Below are 16,879 nucleotides of genomic sequence, written 5' to 3'. Positions count from 1 at the left end.
GGTGCGCAACGGCCCGGCCGGCGCGGAGGCGCGCTGCTGCACGTGGGAGGCGCGCATGCGCGGCCGGGCCGCCGCCGCTTCCGGGCCCCCCTCCGTCGCCCAGGCCACGCCCACCCCGCGCCCCGCCGGGAACTGTCCCGCCGGCGCTCAGCCCCGGACCCGCCGCCGTGAGTCGCCCCAGCGGGAAAGGGGCCTGGCTCGGAGGGCTGAGCGGCGGCTCTGAAAGCGGTAAACCCTGACTGCCCATAACTTCCTGTCTGCCCGGCTGGGCTGTAAGTTCATATTCACGGTCTGGCTGCCTCTCTGGGCCGAGCTCCCGTGGCCAGGAACTTGGTATTTGGGCATTTCTCCACCCGGCCAGCGGCTGGCACATCGCGGGGCAGAGCCTGCCTCCACGCGGCCCTGGTCACCGCAGGGCCCTGAAGCACATAAATTTCACCTCCGATCCTGGGCGACACGTCTGGAAGGAGTGGGGAGGGGGAGGAGGGAAGGAAAATAGTCACCCGGAGCGCCTGAGGGCAGGGCAAGAACTGGAAGGGGAAGGAAATCTGTAAGCACGCTCAGTAGTCGCTGAATCAGCGGTTCTCAACCTGTGGGTCGCGACCCCTTTGGGGTCGAATGACCCTTTCAGAGGGGTCGCCTAGGACATATATCGGAAAACACATATATAATTACATACTGTTTTTGTGATTAATCACTGTGCTTTAATTATGTTCAATTTGTAACGATGAAAATGCATCCTGCATGTCAGATATTTACATGACGATTCATAACAGTAGCAAAATTACAGTCATGAAGTAGCAACGAAAATAATTTTATGGTTGGGGGTCACCACAACATGAGGAACTGTATTAAAGGGTCAAGGCATTCGGAAGGTTGAGAACCACTGCGCGGCTGAATCAACAGAAAAAGTAGATTTGAAATGTGTAAGTCTTTGCCAACGATTATTTAGGTCCAGGGAGGTGGAAGGTCATACGTGGTCACTGTGCACATAAGGAAGAATCAGTCTTCCAGTTTATTTCACAAAGTGGTTATAGTAATTTTCTTAAATGGTCCTGGGGTTCCTAGAGCAGTTTTTCTGTTTTGCTTTCATTAACGGAACTCCAGCTCTGTTGGAGGGGAGGCTTCAGGAGCCAGAATTGGATTAATTAAATCCTTGCTTCAGGCATGCTCTCATCTTTGGTCTGTGACTAGCCATCTTTTTTCTCTCTGATTTAAATACTATAATCATTTAGCAATAAAATGGAATAGGACACCTGTGAACCTGCACTCAACCTAAGAACTAAGAACTAGAAGTGGCTCTCGTACTCAACGTCACTAGTCATCCGACAGATGCAAATCAAAAGGGCAATGAGGTATCTTCTCACACCGGTCAGAGTGGCTATCATCAACAAATCAACAAACGACAAGCGCTGGAGAGGATGCGGAGAAAGAGGAACCCTCGTGCACTGCTGGTGGGAATGCAGACTGGTGCAGCCACTGTGGAGAACAGTATAGAGTTTCCTCAAAAAAACTAAAAATGGAACTTCCATTTGACCCCGTGATCCCACTTCTAGGAATATATCCCAAGAAACCAGAAACACCAATCAGAAAGGATATATGCACCCCTATGTTCATAGCCGCACAATTTACCATAGCTAAGATTTGGAAACAGCCTAAATGCCCATCAGCAGATGAATGGATTAAAAAACTGGTACATCTACACGATGGAATACTACGCTGCTGTAAAAAAGAGGAATTCTTATCATTTGCAACAGCGTGGATGGAACTGGAGAGCATTATGCTAAGTGAAATAAGCCAGTCAGAGAAAGATAAATATCACATGATCTCACTCATTTGTGGAATATAATGAAAAACATAAACTGATGAACAAAAATAGAACCAGAGACATAGAAGCATCGAATAGACTGTCCAACCTATGAGGGAAGGCCAGGGAGGCTGGGTGGGTGGGTGGGAAGAGATCAACCAAAGAACTTGTGTGCGTATATGCATAACCCATGGTGAGGGTCTGGGGTGGGGGCAGGGCAGGCTAGAAGAGGTCAATGGGGGGAAAGGGGGACAGATGTAATAGTTTCAACAATAAAAATTTTTTTAAAAAGAAGTGGGTCTCTTAAATGTCCCAGAAGAGCAGCATTAGCAACACCTGGGACCTTGTTAGACATGCATATTCTTGGGCTCCCCAACCCCAGCTACTGAATCAAACTCTGGGGTGGGGCCCAGCAATATAGGTGGTGGTGTTTTTAAGACATTTTTATTGATTTCAGAAAGGAAGGGAGAGAGAGAGAAACATCGATGACGAGAGAGAGTCATTGATCAGCTGCCTCCTGAATGCCCCCACCGGGAATCGAAGATTGACACTCAACCACTGAGCCACACCAGCCAGGCTGCAATCTCGGTTTTAATGAGCTCTCCACGATCCTGATTCACACCAACGTTTGAGAGCCACTGAACTAGATTACCAGTGGTTTAGATCTGTTCCTTCTTGTTTTCCGGTTCTCCCAGAGATAATAATCACTGTCGAATTTTGTACTTTTGCATTCATGTTATCACATATATGGTATGTCTAAGCAACAGACTGTTTCATTTTGCTTGTATTTAAACATTTTTAAAAGGATATCACACTGCATGTAGTCTTCAACTTGCCTTTTTCACTCAACCTTTTGTTACTAAGATTCACCCATGCTTTTGCTTGTAACTCAATTCATTTTGACTGCCTTATAATAATTTATGAATGGGAGCGTATGGTACATTGGATCTGATTTCTGTGGTGATATGTATAGTGGGCCAATCAGATTCTCCGTAGGAACTACGATAAGCACAGCAAACATCCTTTGGGTATTTAGCTGAAGTGCTCTATTTGATCCAGCCATTTAGAAAGGGCCAGTGAAGGATAGGTAAAACTTAGAACTGGAGGGTCCGTACACCCTCCAGAACTAGGAAACAAATCAGGTTCTCCAGCAGTTCTTCCCCCACCCTCTTACTTTTCCGTGGAATCTATCTTCAGCATACAAACATGCTGTTTTTCCCTATCTTGAAAAAAATTCCCAACCCCCACTACAGCTCCATTTCTTTCCTTCCCTTTATATCAGAATTCCGTGGCACAAATGGCTATTGCTGCCCATTCGAGTGGTTCAAGTTTTTCCTCTTAGGAACACAAGTGCAACTTTCTCATATATGTTTCCTGGTACTTATATGCTAACGTTTATCTTGGATATATACTTAGGGGTGATATCGCTGGATCATAGAGATGTGGGTGTTCAATTCTGAAAGATAATGCCAAGTTGTTTTCCAACACGGTTGAACAAATCTACATCCCCATCAGCAGCATACCCCTAAATATCTAATGCTTAGATATTATCTACTTCTTAATTTTTTGCCCAAAAAGTGTAAAATGCCATCTTGCTAATGTTCATAGAAGCATTATTCACAATAGCCAAAAGGTGGGAACAACCCAACTGTCTCCCACCTGATGAAGAGACCATCAAATGTAGGACAGCCATACCATGGAGTGTCACTCGGCCATAAAAAGGAGAGGATGCTGATGCATACCACCACGTTGCCAAACCTTTAAAACATTACGCTAAACGAAGGAAGCCAGACACAGAAGACCACATATCATAGATTCCATTTGTATGAAGTATCCAGAATAGACAAGTGCATAGAGACAGAAAGGAGACTAGTTGTCGCCATGACATGGGAGAACGTTGGGGTAGAGAGTGGATGCTTAAGGTGATGAAAAAGTTCTGGAGCTAGATAGTGATGATCATTGTACAATATAATGAATGTACTTAATGCCTGAATTGTACACTTTGAAGTGGTTAAAATGGTAACTTTTAGGTATATTTTATAACAATAAAAAATGTTATCTCACTGTGGTCTTGATTTGCATTTCCTTAAGTAGAAGTGAAATTGAGCCATCTCGTCATATATTTACTAACTATATTTCTTTGCCTGTGAAGTGCCTATACATATATACTTTTCTATTGGCTTGTCTCTTTCTTTATTTGCAGGAGGCCTTTATGTATTCTTGGTACTGTTCCTTTACAGTACCAAGTTGATATTTCACAAATGTCACCTACTGATTAATATCTAGTCTCTGCACATTGAAGAGGCTTAATGACTCATCAGCTCTCAAGCAGACTTCTGCATACCCTCCTGACTGGCTGGCCTACCTCCATTTCTGCTCCCATGGTGACCACCTCCTTCTAGTAGCCCACGTGACTCCTAGAAAATGCAGACCGATGTGACTTGCCTACCTCAAACTCCTCCTTCGATTTTTTTTCATTTGATTATTTGATTCTCCTTTGCTGCCTACAAAACAAAGTCCATTTTCCCTTTGTACGGCTTATGACCCATTAGAGCTTAGCTGTGGCCTCCCTTCCACCTTAGTCTTCTTTCAAATTTTATATTTTCACAATTTTTAACTGCTTCGTGATTTTCAAGCATATGCCATACTCTTTCATGATTCTGCGATATTGCTCATGCTTTTCTCTTCTCCTGACACATGCTTCCCACCTTTTGTATTTGAGAAAGAGAGAAAGAAAGAAGCATCGATTTGTTGTTCCACTCATTTATGCATCCAGTGTTTGCTTCTTGTATGTGCCCTGACTGGAGATGGAACCTGCAATCTTGACAAGTCGGGATGACGCACTAACCACTTGAGCTACCTGGCCAGGGAGCTCCCCACCTTTCCTTATCTATCTTGTGCCCATTCATCCTTCAGGACAGTTCACACATCCTGCTCCGAGCTGAGCTGGAGGCCTCTTTGTGGGTTCTACAGTGTCCCATGCATGCTTTATCTCAGCAGCTACCAAGTCAAAATGGAATGATCTGTTTATAAGTCTACTATCCCCATTAAACCATAAGTCTCTAGGGCAGTGGTTCTCAACCTTCCTAATGCCGTGACCCTTTAATACAGCTCCTCATGTTGTGGTGACCCCCAACCATAAAATTATTTTCGTTGCTACTTCATAACTGTAATTTTGCTACTGTTATGAATCGTCATGTAAATATCTGATATGCAGGATGCATTTTCATTGTTACAAATTGAACATAATTAAAGCATAGTGATTAATCACAAAAACAATATGTAATTATATATGTGTTTTCCGATGGTCTTACTCGACCCCTGTGAAAGGATCGTTCAACCCCCAAAGGGGTCACGACCCACAGGTTGAGAACCGCTGCTCTAGGGCATGTTTAGTCATCTTGTATACCCAGCCCGCATCCAGTTCAGTGCCTGGAAGATAGCAGGCACTTAATACAGTGAGTACGTAATAATCTTTAGACACTGCAATAAACACTAGTGAGCTTCAAATGTTTCATTTTTCACCATCCAGGAGCTCACAGCCCATCATACAAAAGAAGACATGAAAAAATGACAGGCATGAAAGCACTGTGAATAGTCAAGCAGGTCATACTGGGTCAGAGCCTGCTGTCTTTCTAGCCAGATTTACCCAGAAATGGCTGACCACGAACTATGCTCATCTTTGAGAATGAAGGACTGTGGAATTTTCCTCTGTTAACACCACTTCTGAGAAGTAAACTATTTAAAGACAACAGGTCATAGTGAGCTACAAACTGTATCAGCCTCCCCCCCCCCCCCCCCCCCCCCCCCCCCCCCCCGTGAGAGTTTTGCTGCACTCTCCAGCGTGATTGAAAGGATCTTTCGGGCTTGTGTTCTCTAGGATCTGAACTGTGATAGGGGTATATTTTGTACATAATGGGAGTGGTGGCACAATCACTTCCTTCCTATTGCTACTCTCAACCCTACTGCATAATGTAAGCACATTAACAAATTTATTTTGTGCTATTAGGCAGGCATAGTGCTAGGATGTGCGATAAGATTATCTCATTCAACGTTCATAACAAGCCTATGAAGTAAGTACTATTATTAACTGCATTTCATGAGGACGGAAGTCGAAACTTGAAGAGGTCAAGTAACTTGCCCAAGATCGCGTCCCGTGGAGGCCTTAGAAGCAGGACTGATCCCAAGCCATCCGATTCCAGGGCTCTCGGTCTTGGGTGCTTCATACCCCTGACCTGTCGATGGGGAAACGCAATAAACACTCATTACAATAGGTCCGCCATAAACTGTGCTTGACTGGAGGTAAATGGTAGTTTGTAAGACTGAATGAGTCGTTGTCAGTCTTGCTGTGTGGGGGGGTTTTCTCATTACAGATTCTGGGGGACCTGCCCAGTGTTGTTAGTTACCACCATGGGCCGTCTAATAGCAGAGGATTTTAAACTTTAAGGATGTTGGGAAAACTAATTATCCACATACCTGTCTCCCCTTTGCGATCAAATAGTCTTGTTATGAAAATATCTCAATATCGTTCTATTTTCTATTTGGCAGTTTTAATTAGTATATAATTTTTCCAGCATAAAAAGAACCTTCATATCGGAAGAAATCCTCAAAAGTGCTAAAGTGTTTGTGTGTGTTTAAAAAAAATAAAAACTTTACTTTTCTGCTTTTAGACTCCAGAAAAGTTTCCTCATAAAGCTGACTTCCGTTCTGGAAAGGATTTTTGTTTCCAAACATGTTGAGAATCCATTTCTTTCATCCCTTCTCTCTCTCTCTCTCTCTCTCTCTCTCTCTCCCTTCTTGGTAGTAGCGGGGAGGAAGGAGGGGGTGGGCACAGGAAAGAGGGGAAAAGAGAAAAAAAAAAAAAAAGAATCGCATGCCCTGTGGCTGCAGGGATCCTCGCCTGTAACTGTTCCCACCCGCTCTGCGCTCTGGCCTCTGGTTTCCGTTCGGGACACCTCTTCCCCCATCCAGCCCCGAGCAGACAAAGCCGGGCGGCCGCAGGGCGCAGGGCGCAGGGCGCAGGGCGCAGGGGCTGGAACCGACGTGGCATGGAAACCTCCGCGGGGCTGGGCAGCCGCGCGCCCCGGGACCCGGCCCAGCCTCCGCCCGCCGCCCAGTCATGACGGGCCCGGCGGCGGCGCAGAAACATGGATAGGACAGGTCCGCGGCTCCTCTCCCCGGACGCGGATGTTTTCTCCCTGAGCATCTCCGCTTTGGCTGGAAAAGCCACCGCCGCGAGGTCCGCAGCTGCCCCTCTGCAGCCGGAGCGGCGGGACCCGCGCTGCCCCGCAGAGTAGCTCCTGAGGGGGTTGCCATGGGGTGCGGGCTCCGGAAGCTGGACGACCCCGAGGACAGCAGCCCTGGGAAGATATTCTCCACCCTGAAGAGACCGCAAGTGGAGACAAAGACAGAAGTTGCCTACGAATATGTGTTGCTGGATTTTACTCTACAAGGTACTTTTTCCTCCTATTGTATTCGCTCCGTGAAATGTTTCAGAGATGAGGGGCTACTGGGGGTTTTATGTAAGTGTCGGATGGTGATGTTTGACGTGTTCTTCCTCATCGGATTGTATAAGCACTCTGACAAGAATGCTTTGTCTCTTAATTACATATGGAAAGATTATTTTGTTTGCTCTGTTGTTGTTTTTGTAACATACGTGCTTTATAAAGTTAGGAGAACTGCTTAGAACTATTTTTTTTCATTCTTAAATCCAATGCTTTTATGTAAAAGGATCCATGAAACAGGTTTGCTTTCCAGGCCAAACAGCTAGGGCCTGAATGACAGCGAGTTTTGAAAGATCCGAAAGGCACAAGAAGGTAGCTGTGGGGAAGGTTCCTGGCATCTGGTGGGGGAGCTTTGCTGAGCCAACTCTGCGGTCCCCAGTTGAGTTACATGTTGTGATGGTGCTAGTTACTGGGTCTTTTGACCAAAGTAAAGTTGGAGCGTGAGCACACAGTAAAAAGGGAGAACAGACAGCCTTTTCTGTGAGGCTCGGTGCCCCATCCCTCACAGAGCACCTCCCTGTTCCAGAAAGTTGGGACACAAATAAACAAGCCCAGATGGCAGCCCCAGGAAGGAGGGAGGTGGCCGGACCGCACAGACGCTTGGCCTCGCTCCATTCTGGAACGCAGGGGTCTGTACATCGGCCTCTGCAAACCCCAGGCTTCAAACTGCACCGTCTCTCTAACGATGGGAGACTAACCGGGGACGCTAGCGTGTCCTGCCTGCCGCTGGGATTCCCAGATGTCCCTGCTTTAAGCTCCTCTCACAAAGTTATACTTTTAATTTGAAAAAGCCACACACTGTACGGGTGGGTGGGAAGTTTGTGCTGGGCATAGGGTCCCGTTGGGCATTTGCTTCATGTCTTTTCAACAGCCCCGCGGACTCGGCGCTTCTCGGCTGCCCTGAACAGAGCATCTTTGTGCGAGAGGCAGGGCAGCCCATTTTTCTTTGTCAAAAACTGAGCCGGCGGCCAGCCAGCGCCTTCCAGGGGCGCACGCAGCACCCACGTCTGCTTCTCCGCGGCCGCACGTCCACTCCCACCCGAGGCCAAGGCCACAGGAGGAAGGAATGTCAGCATTCCTCACTTCCTTTTTCACCAGGAAAGTTAACAGTCGATTAAGATAATGGTGAGCAAGGAAGTAACCATCAGATGAATTTTGTCCATGCTTTTCCAAAGACCATGACTGGAGGAAATTTCCATGATGCGGTGCTGTTTTCTCCCCAGACCCTTCCCTGTGGATGACTTCTTAGGACTCGTTTCTGTAGACCCACAGGACACAAACATGTTCTCCCCTTGAACGTAAACCCTTGTCTGTTCATAAACTGCAGGCCAGAGCAGGGCCATCTTGGGCCGCGCTTGAAGGTTTGCTGCACGACCCCCCATGGCATCGCAGGGCTGAGAGTCACTTGGAGTTCTTTCCTGATTTCCTCCCCAAATGTTAAACATCTCGGGCCAACTTGTGTAAATGCCGTCATCCTTAAATCAGAAACATCGACAGCGCTTTTCCGAAGTCGCTCTGGTTTTGTTAGGGCAGGAAGTCCTGTCTGTGGAAGGAATGTAATTCCTGCTTCCACACTAGGGGTTTGGAGGAGGTAGCAATTGTTACTCTGTAGACAGAGGTAAGTGTGGGCATGGTTTGCAAATGTTCACACCAAGCGGCACATGCCTTCGAGCTGCACCTGGTTCCTATTTGGTCCCGGCACCCCGTCTCCCGGTGTCCCCGTTCTCTCCATGTTGTCCTACATGTTTTGTTCTTGACTTTGACTCAGAAGCCCAGCTCCACAAACCACCTTCTTCTCTCTCCTCCGACCTCCACCTGCCACCGCAGTGCTCAGAGACGTGAGTCAGGGCGGGGTGGGGGAGCCTTTGCCCTGCACTTGGCACCGGCGACTGCCCTGGGGTTCCCATCAGGAGGACGTGCCGAGGCCACTGCGCAGTGAGCAGGCTTTCAGGAGGCACCACGGGCTGCCGACCGCTGTGCGCTCGCGATCAGCCTGTCTCCTACCTTGTCTTCCTCTGCTTTTCCAAACACAGGCCACAGACAGAGTGAAGTCCCGGTGGGGCGAGAGGAGGAGAAATGCCCAGGGCCCTGTTATGGGGCTGTGATTTCGTGAACAACTTATTTCTTTCCCATTCAGGCACATCTCTCTCTCTCCCCCCACCCCATACTTGGTCTTTTTTTTTTTTTTTTTTTTTTTTTGAACCATTATTTCCATCTCTATGGGAGAAATAATGTCATCGGAATTAAGCATATAAGACTCTGAAGTCCCCCTCCTAGGTTCTGAAGGCAGGCGCTGACACTCACTCGCTGTGGCAAATCTAAACGTCGCTCTGCCTCAGTCCCCTCATCTGTAAAACGGGGGCTCTGATGGTGCTGACACGATAGAGACATGCTAAGGGTGAAAGATCATTGACTTGAACAGGTTCCTGGCACTTGAGTGAGCACTTGATACAAAGGTAACTAGTCTTATACCTCCTGTTATGCCAGGTCCACCAGCGGCACTGGTGAGGTTTCAGTGCACTTTTGTGATCAGTGTTCTGGTTTACTGTCTAACCCAGTGGTCGGCAAACTGCGGCCCCTTGAGTGTGGCTCTTCCACAAAATACCACGTGCGGGCATGCACGTACAGTGCAATTGAAACTTCGTGGCCACACTCGAGGGGCCAAAGAGCCGCATGTGGCTTGCAAGCCGCAGTTTGCCGACCACTGGTCTAACCTATATGTGTATGTGTATCAGAGTGTGTGAGTATGTTTATAGGAGTGTGTTAGATATGCTTTATTAATGAAAAGTTAAATTAACTCTGCAAATTATCCAACAGGTTAGCTTACCTCCCTGTCCAATCCTAGAAAACAATCCTATATAATAAAAGGCTAATATGCAAATTGACCAAATGGTGGGATGACCAGTTGCTATGATATGCACTGACCACCAGGGGGCAGACACTCAATGCAGGAGCTGGCCCCTGGTGGTCAGTGTGCTCCCACAGGGGGAGTGCTGCTCAGCCAGAAGCTGGGCTCACGGCTGGCGAGTGCAGTGGCGGTGGTGGGAGCCTGTCCCGCCTCTGCGGCAGCACTAAAGATATCCGACTGCTGGCTTAGACATTTCCCAAGGGCTCCCAGGCTGTGAGAGGGCGCAGGTCAGGCTGAGGGACATCCCCCCCCACCCCCCGCCAAGTGCACGAATGTCATGTACCGGGCCTCTAGTCTAAGTGATAAAGCCCGAAGGATAGCTTTATGGCTAAAAAGAGTTTCTGCAATGCTAAAAGCCCACAGGACAGGTGGCAGGTTCCTCGGTAAACTATGTAAGATGTAATTCAGTAGGTTTATGTAGAACATTAAGTAAAACGTTGCTGGCCACTAGCTTGCTTCCTTTTTATTAGAACAAGAACCCCACCTTGTCTTATCAAACCTGGTGACAGCAGTAAACACATATGATGTATGTCTTCTGTGAAGACGCCCTGACTTGCCTAAGGTGCGATTCCTTGGTTCTACGGGGAATCGGTAGCTGTGAAGCTTTGAACAAGTAATTGATAGACACAGAGGCATGTTTTCAGAAGATCCATATGGGGTTGCGAGAGGGAGAGGTGGGAGGGAGGGAGCGCAGTTAGGAGACTGCTTGCCGGGGTCAAGGCTAATCAACACGGATCTGCACGTGAGGGGCGGCAACAGGGTGGGATGCAAGGGGCAAATGTCACTGACATTGGGAAGGAGGAACGGAGCCTGTGGCTGGCAGACATGAAGGGACATAAAGAATGAGGAATCCAGGATGACTTCCCGGTTCTGAGCCTGAGTAACTGTGGGAATAGCGGTGCCTCTTACAGCAGCAGGGGCGTCCCAAGGAGTCGCGGGCGGTGAATGGGCAGTTTCATTGCAGGCATGTTGCACGGGGGTGGCCGAGGAACGTGCTAGAGGCATGAGGGCCACGGAAGCAGAAAGGCGAGCACCCCCTGAGTGGAGGACCCTTTAAAGAAGTGCCACCTGATCAGAGATTAAAGGATGAGTGGGGTGTAGGCAAGGGTTTGTGTCCAGAATGTATAAATATAACTACAAACATTACCAGGAAGGAAAAGATAACCCAACAGAAAATGGCCAAGGAATGTGGGCAGGTGGTTCATAAAACAGAAAATCCAAATGGTCAACAGATACACGAAACTGTGCTCAACCTTGTTAGTCATGAGAAAAATGCATGTTAAAAGCACGGTGAGATACCACTACACATCATGCAAAATGACCGGACTGTAAAGACTGCTAACTGCAGGTGTCGGTAAGTCAGTGCGACCCTGTGGACAAATGCTTTGGCGTCACCTAGTTAGCTGAGCATACACCCAACAGAAACGTGGGCACGTGGGCACCCCGAGGCACATCCAAGAGTGTGCATAGAAGCGTCCTTTGTAACAACCCAAGTGTGAACAACTCAGAAATCCAGGAACAAGAGGCAGGACACATAAACCGCAGTAGACTCACACAACGGAACGCCACCCTGCAGAAGCCGGCAAACGTTTTCTGCAAAGGGCCAGACAGGAAGTCTTGTGGGCTTTGCAAGCCATGTGGTCTGGGTCACAACCACTCGTCTCTGGCCTTGTTGTGCAAATACAGCTCATGTAACCAAGCAGGCCGAGGGCAGTGCTCTGCCGACCTCCGCTATGCTGCAATGGCGAGGAGCGACCTGCAATGACACAAGCTACACCAGGTGAATCTCAGGAACATCACGCTGAGTGGAAGCAGACAGACACAAAAGTACACACCGTATGATTCCACGTCTGTAAAGCTCAGATAATTAGCAGAACTGAACAATAGTGTTCCAGGCTGCATACTCAATAGTCAACTAGAAAGAATAGCAAGGAAGGATGACCATCCGCGCTCAAGGAGCGCAGGGAGGGAGAGGGGGTTGTTGTTGGGAAGGGTGAAATGGGGAGCGGCTGGAGTGCCCCGTTTTCTGGTCTTTGAATAGATGGTGGTGGCCCAGGTGGTGGCAGTTTTAAGTATGCTTTGTGCATTTTTTTTTTTTTTTTGGTATGGTACATATCTACCCCCACCCAAAATGTTTTAAAAGGTTATAAAAAAGACTGAGTCGCTCTGGCCGGTGTGGCTCCGTTGGTTGGTTGGGTGTTATCCTGCGCACCAAAAGGTTGCTGGTTCGATTCTTAGTCAGGGCACAGGCCTGAGCTGTAGGCTTGATCCCCGGTAGGGGGTGTGCAGAAGGCAGCTGATGGATGCTTTGCTGTTATATCGAAGTTTCTTTCTTTCCCTCTGCCTTTCTCCAAAAAAAAAACAAAATCAATAAAAACATATTTTTTAAAAAAGACTGAGTAGGAAGCGTGGTTAAGGCAAGCAAGGCTGAAAGACACGATGTACAGACTCAGCAATCAGAGAAAACGTTAGGTTCTGTCTGGGAACTCCTGGTGAAGCAGATGGATGGGAGCAGCACACAGGGAGGCAGCCAGAGGTTCAAATGGTCAGAATCTGGTCTTGTATCTGCCTGTACTAATGAACCACAGAGCTCAAGAGAGTTTTAGGGTATTTTAGAACTGCAGTTATATTGCTTCAGTTAAATATGTTAATGAGCGACTACAAAAATGGCAGCTTGCATTGAAAACATAAGGGGCCCGGCGGGCATGGCTCAGTGGGTGAGCATCGACCTATGAAACAGGAAGTTACCTTAGATTCCCGATCAGGGCACACGCCCGGGTTGTGGGCTCGATCCCCAGTGTGGGGTGTGCAGGAGGCAGCCCATCAATGATTCTCTCTCATCATTGATGTTTCTCTCTCTCTCCCTTTCCCTTCCTCTCTGAAATCAATAAAAATATATTGAGCACAGGCGGAGGCCAGACGATGGGGAGTCTTCCGTGCCCTGCGGACGCGTCTCCACTTTCTACAATGAGCCATGAGACGCCCTAAAACCTGAACTTTGCTTTAAAACTGTGTATACAGTTCTAAAGAGACGTTGAGGTTAATGTTTGTTTCCTAGTCTTAACAGTTTGTTCTGTTTCTTGGTTTTTCAGTTCCTTTGTTTGGAACTCAGGGCTGGGAATGAAAATACTGGAACATGGTAAAACCAATGACTCACAGAGCGACGGCCACACAGCAGGCAGAACTGGGTCACTTCACAATGAAGCCCAGCTGTTGCTTCAAAGTCCAGGGCCGTGCCGGCTTTCTTCCTATTCACGGCGAGGAAGAAGCGTATTCTGAATAGATCCGTTCCCATCCAAGAGAGGATGGCACTGGAGGAAACGGGCCCATCCTGGTTCACACGGCTGCTCTACTGAGAGCCGTCCTCTCGTGTGAGAAGTTGGCACGAACACCCGCCGGGGGTGCATTTCTGTCCCAGGGCCTGGATGTTAATGTGCGAGGAGGGGATGTCCTCTCGGCCTTCCTCCTTGTCTGCCCCTCAGCCTCCTCCCTGTCCTCAGGCCATTAGCAGCGGTTTCTGCTGGACGCCATCGACCACGCTGAGGGAGGCCAGCCGCCAGCACTGCCCTGCCCACACCCGGAGTTCATTTCAGATGTTTTCTTACTCGAGAGGCACTCAAACTGCAGGTCTACTTCTAGGTATTAGTTCCTGATTGTTCTCCAGGAAGTGGGAAATGTCGTTACGGAGCGCTGTTTTGTAGAGTAAGCCTGCTGGGACACAAGAACCTTGTCCCAGTAACACACCCTTTTCCTCGGACTAACTGCTGCACCGCCTGTACCGCCTTGTCGTTCCGACAGACTTGCCCAGCTTCAGAGGGAGGCCTGAGGGGCATGCAGTTTTACATTTAAACTTCCTGTGCATTTGGAATTCTTACTTCTTAAAAGGAACTTCTGGATTCCTTTACTTTTTCAATTCCTTTACTCAACCATTTATATAAGTGCCTTAAGAAACCATGGTTTTAGTTTCCCAGAGAAACAAAACACGGTGGTTTAACCCTGGTGAGGGGGCCCGGTTGGTTGGAGCGTCATACACTGAAAGGTTGTGGGTTCGATTCCTGGTCAGGGCACGTGCCTAGGTTTTGGGTTCTTGCCCAGTCAGGGCATGTATGGGAGGCAACTAATCTCTCTCTCTCTCTCTCTCTCTCTCTCTTTCTCTCTCTCTCTCTCCCCACTCTATAAAATCAATAAAAACATATCCTCAGGTGAAGATTAAAAAACAAAGCGAATACGGTGCTTTAGAAGTGTAATTAGAAAAGACAATTCTTGCGTAACAAATACTATTTCTCCCATTCTTAATTTTAGATGTGTATGAATTTTATTCTTAAGAATTATGCATCTCACCAAAACCGGTTTGGCTCAGTGGATAGAGCGTCGGCCTGTGGACTGAGGGGTCCCAGGTTCGATTCCGGTCAAGGGCATGTGCCTGGGCGGCTGATAGATGTTTCTCTCTCATTGATGTTTCTGACTCTATCTCTCTCCCTTTCTCTCTGTGAAAAATCAATAAAATATATTTTTAAAAAAAAGAATTATGCATCTCATCTTGTTCAGAATTATAAAAACAGTTGGCTCTTCAACTTAATATTGTTTCTCTTGTGTCTATGTCTTTGATATCTATAAATGGAAATATAGTCAAATAAAATCCTAAGAAATAAAGTTGCTTAATTGGAAAAAAAAAAACCAGCTAAGGCATTATTTTTTTACCTGAAGTCATATTAATGCCCTGGCCCGGTTGCTCCAGTGGTTAGAGCATCAGCCTTTGGACCGAAGGGTCTCAGGTTTGATTCCTAGTCAAGGGCATGTACCTTGGTTGCAGGCTCCATCCCTGGCCCCCAGGTTGGGGTGCATGTGGGAGGCAACCAATCAAGGTGTCTCTCTCACGTTGGTGTTTCTCTCTCTCCCCCTCCACTCTCTAAAAATCAATGGAAAAAATATCCTCCGATGAGGATTAACGACAACAAAAAAGACATATTGCTAATAATTCTATATCTACCAGCTCATAAAGTTACTGTTGCTTTTTTCTGAAATAAATTTGGAAAATATATGTTTCCTACTCATTAGTACTATCACACATAGATAGAAGTAATATATAATTCAATTTCATGTGTGGGCAAATTTCTCTTTGCATTTGCTATTTCAGCGTCACCAAACCCGGAAGTCATCAAGATCAGCTCCATTCCAGACATAGTAACAAAAGTGGACGAGTACTATCGGAAAGGCTACGTTGTCGGGGCGGTTCACCCTGTCCTTCAGCCTGTGCGCCAGCGGAGGCCCCTGCCCGCCAGCCACCTGTACAGGGTGGTGCTGTGGCGCCTGAAATTAAGGTGAGCCTGCTGCCCAAGGAGGCGGTCACACTGAGTGAGAAGCTGCTAACGGGCAGTTCTCTTTGGCTGAAAGAACAGAAAGTTTGAACAACGTGATAGAAATGAAGGATCAGTAGGGGTTTGGGTTTAAGGCACGTTTCCTAGTGGTTAACCCGGGTTGGGGAAGGAAGCTTACATTTCCTCCCTTCGAGGCCTCTGAGTCTAGACTAGAGCCTGCAGACCAACAGGTCCCAGGTGAGGAAGTCCGTGACAAAGGGAAGGGAAGCAGCCTGGAGACGCACATGAAAGCCGACAGGGTAGCCGCAGCTCCAAGTCCTCCGAGGCTGGACGGGGGACTCTCTCTGAGCATTTTTAACTGCCCTGCGTTGTTCTGTTACAGGGCACAGACACCGTCTCCCTTCTAAAACGGTTACTTCCCAAAGGCCTACATGCCACATTCTTACAAACTGGATAGAGCTCTTATCAAAAATATATATATATATATATATATATATATATATATATATATATTCTTGATTTCAGGGAGGAAGGGAGGGGGAGAGAGCAAGAACATCAACGATGAGAGAGAATCATTGATCAGCTGCCTCCTACACGCCCCACAGTGGGGACCAAGCCCGCGGCCCAGGCATGTGCCCTGACCAGGAATTCTGGTTCATAGGTTAACACTCAACCACTGAGCCACACCAGCTGGGCTTGTCAGCTTTTAAAAAAAAAATAGGAGGTAAAAGCCATTTATTTTATTTTTTAAACTTTTTGAAATAGTTACTTTCCCAAACAATACTGCAACCATTGTTTGCCAGACTAGCTTGTAAGTTTGAACGTTTTCAAAGACTGTTGCTCCTTCCAGCGATGAAAATAACCAGACCCATTTTCTTTGATTAGCATTCCATTTTTTTAAACCACCCTTCAACTATACCAAAACCATCTCAAAGACCAAGGTAAAACCTGTGTTTTCTCTTTCTAGGAATAGACTAATAATCAACCACCTTAACTATGAAAGGGCTAAGCAGAGAAGAAAAAATGAAATAAGAAGAAAAGAGGGAAAACAGGAAAATTGAAGAAAGTAAACATTTAAAAACTGTTCTAGGTGTGCTTCTAAGGGACACTGTCCTCACTGAGTAACTGCCCCCTGATGCGTGTCCGAGGGGGCGCACGCAGGCGGCAGCCTCGTCGGGCATGCCCAAATAAACACGCCACTTACCACACAGTAGGAGCACGTTTCCTACTTACAAACCTTACTAACCATGTATACAGTATTTCTCTCGTTTAGCATTGCTTAAAATAGACTCAGTGGTGCCCTCACAAGGCGAGGACCAAATAAGGGGGAAAACTCAGAGAA

The 16,879-nt window shown here is 47.4% G+C and overlaps 1 protein-coding gene across 1 annotated transcript in view; it reads left to right on the top strand.

Annotated features, from left to right (window-relative positions):
• The first annotated feature begins 6,623 nt into the window (after nt 1–6,623).
• Nucleotides 6,624–16,879, top strand: part of RFTN2 (raftlin family member 2) — a 38,076-nt gene continuing 27,820 nt past the window's right edge. Inside the window, exons 1-2 of the mRNA XM_070421771.1 lie at nt 6,624–7,260; nt 15,357–15,540. Of these exons, the coding sequence (XP_070277872.1) occupies nt 7,122–7,260; nt 15,357–15,540 (323 nt within the window). The 5' untranslated portion in view covers nt 6,624–7,121. The remainder of the gene's footprint in view (nt 7,261–15,356; nt 15,541–16,879) is intronic.

The sequence above is a fragment of the Myotis yumanensis genome, unplaced genomic scaffold (assembly GCF_028538775.1).
Source record: "Myotis yumanensis isolate MYYU_CA2020_CCGP unplaced genomic scaffold, mMyoYum1.0.hap1 SCAF_8, whole genome shotgun sequence".
NCBI lineage: Eukaryota > Metazoa > Chordata > Mammalia > Chiroptera > Vespertilionidae > Myotis > Myotis yumanensis.
Note: the sequence above shows the minus strand (reverse complement) of the source record. Positions and strands in the feature narration are given on the sequence as shown.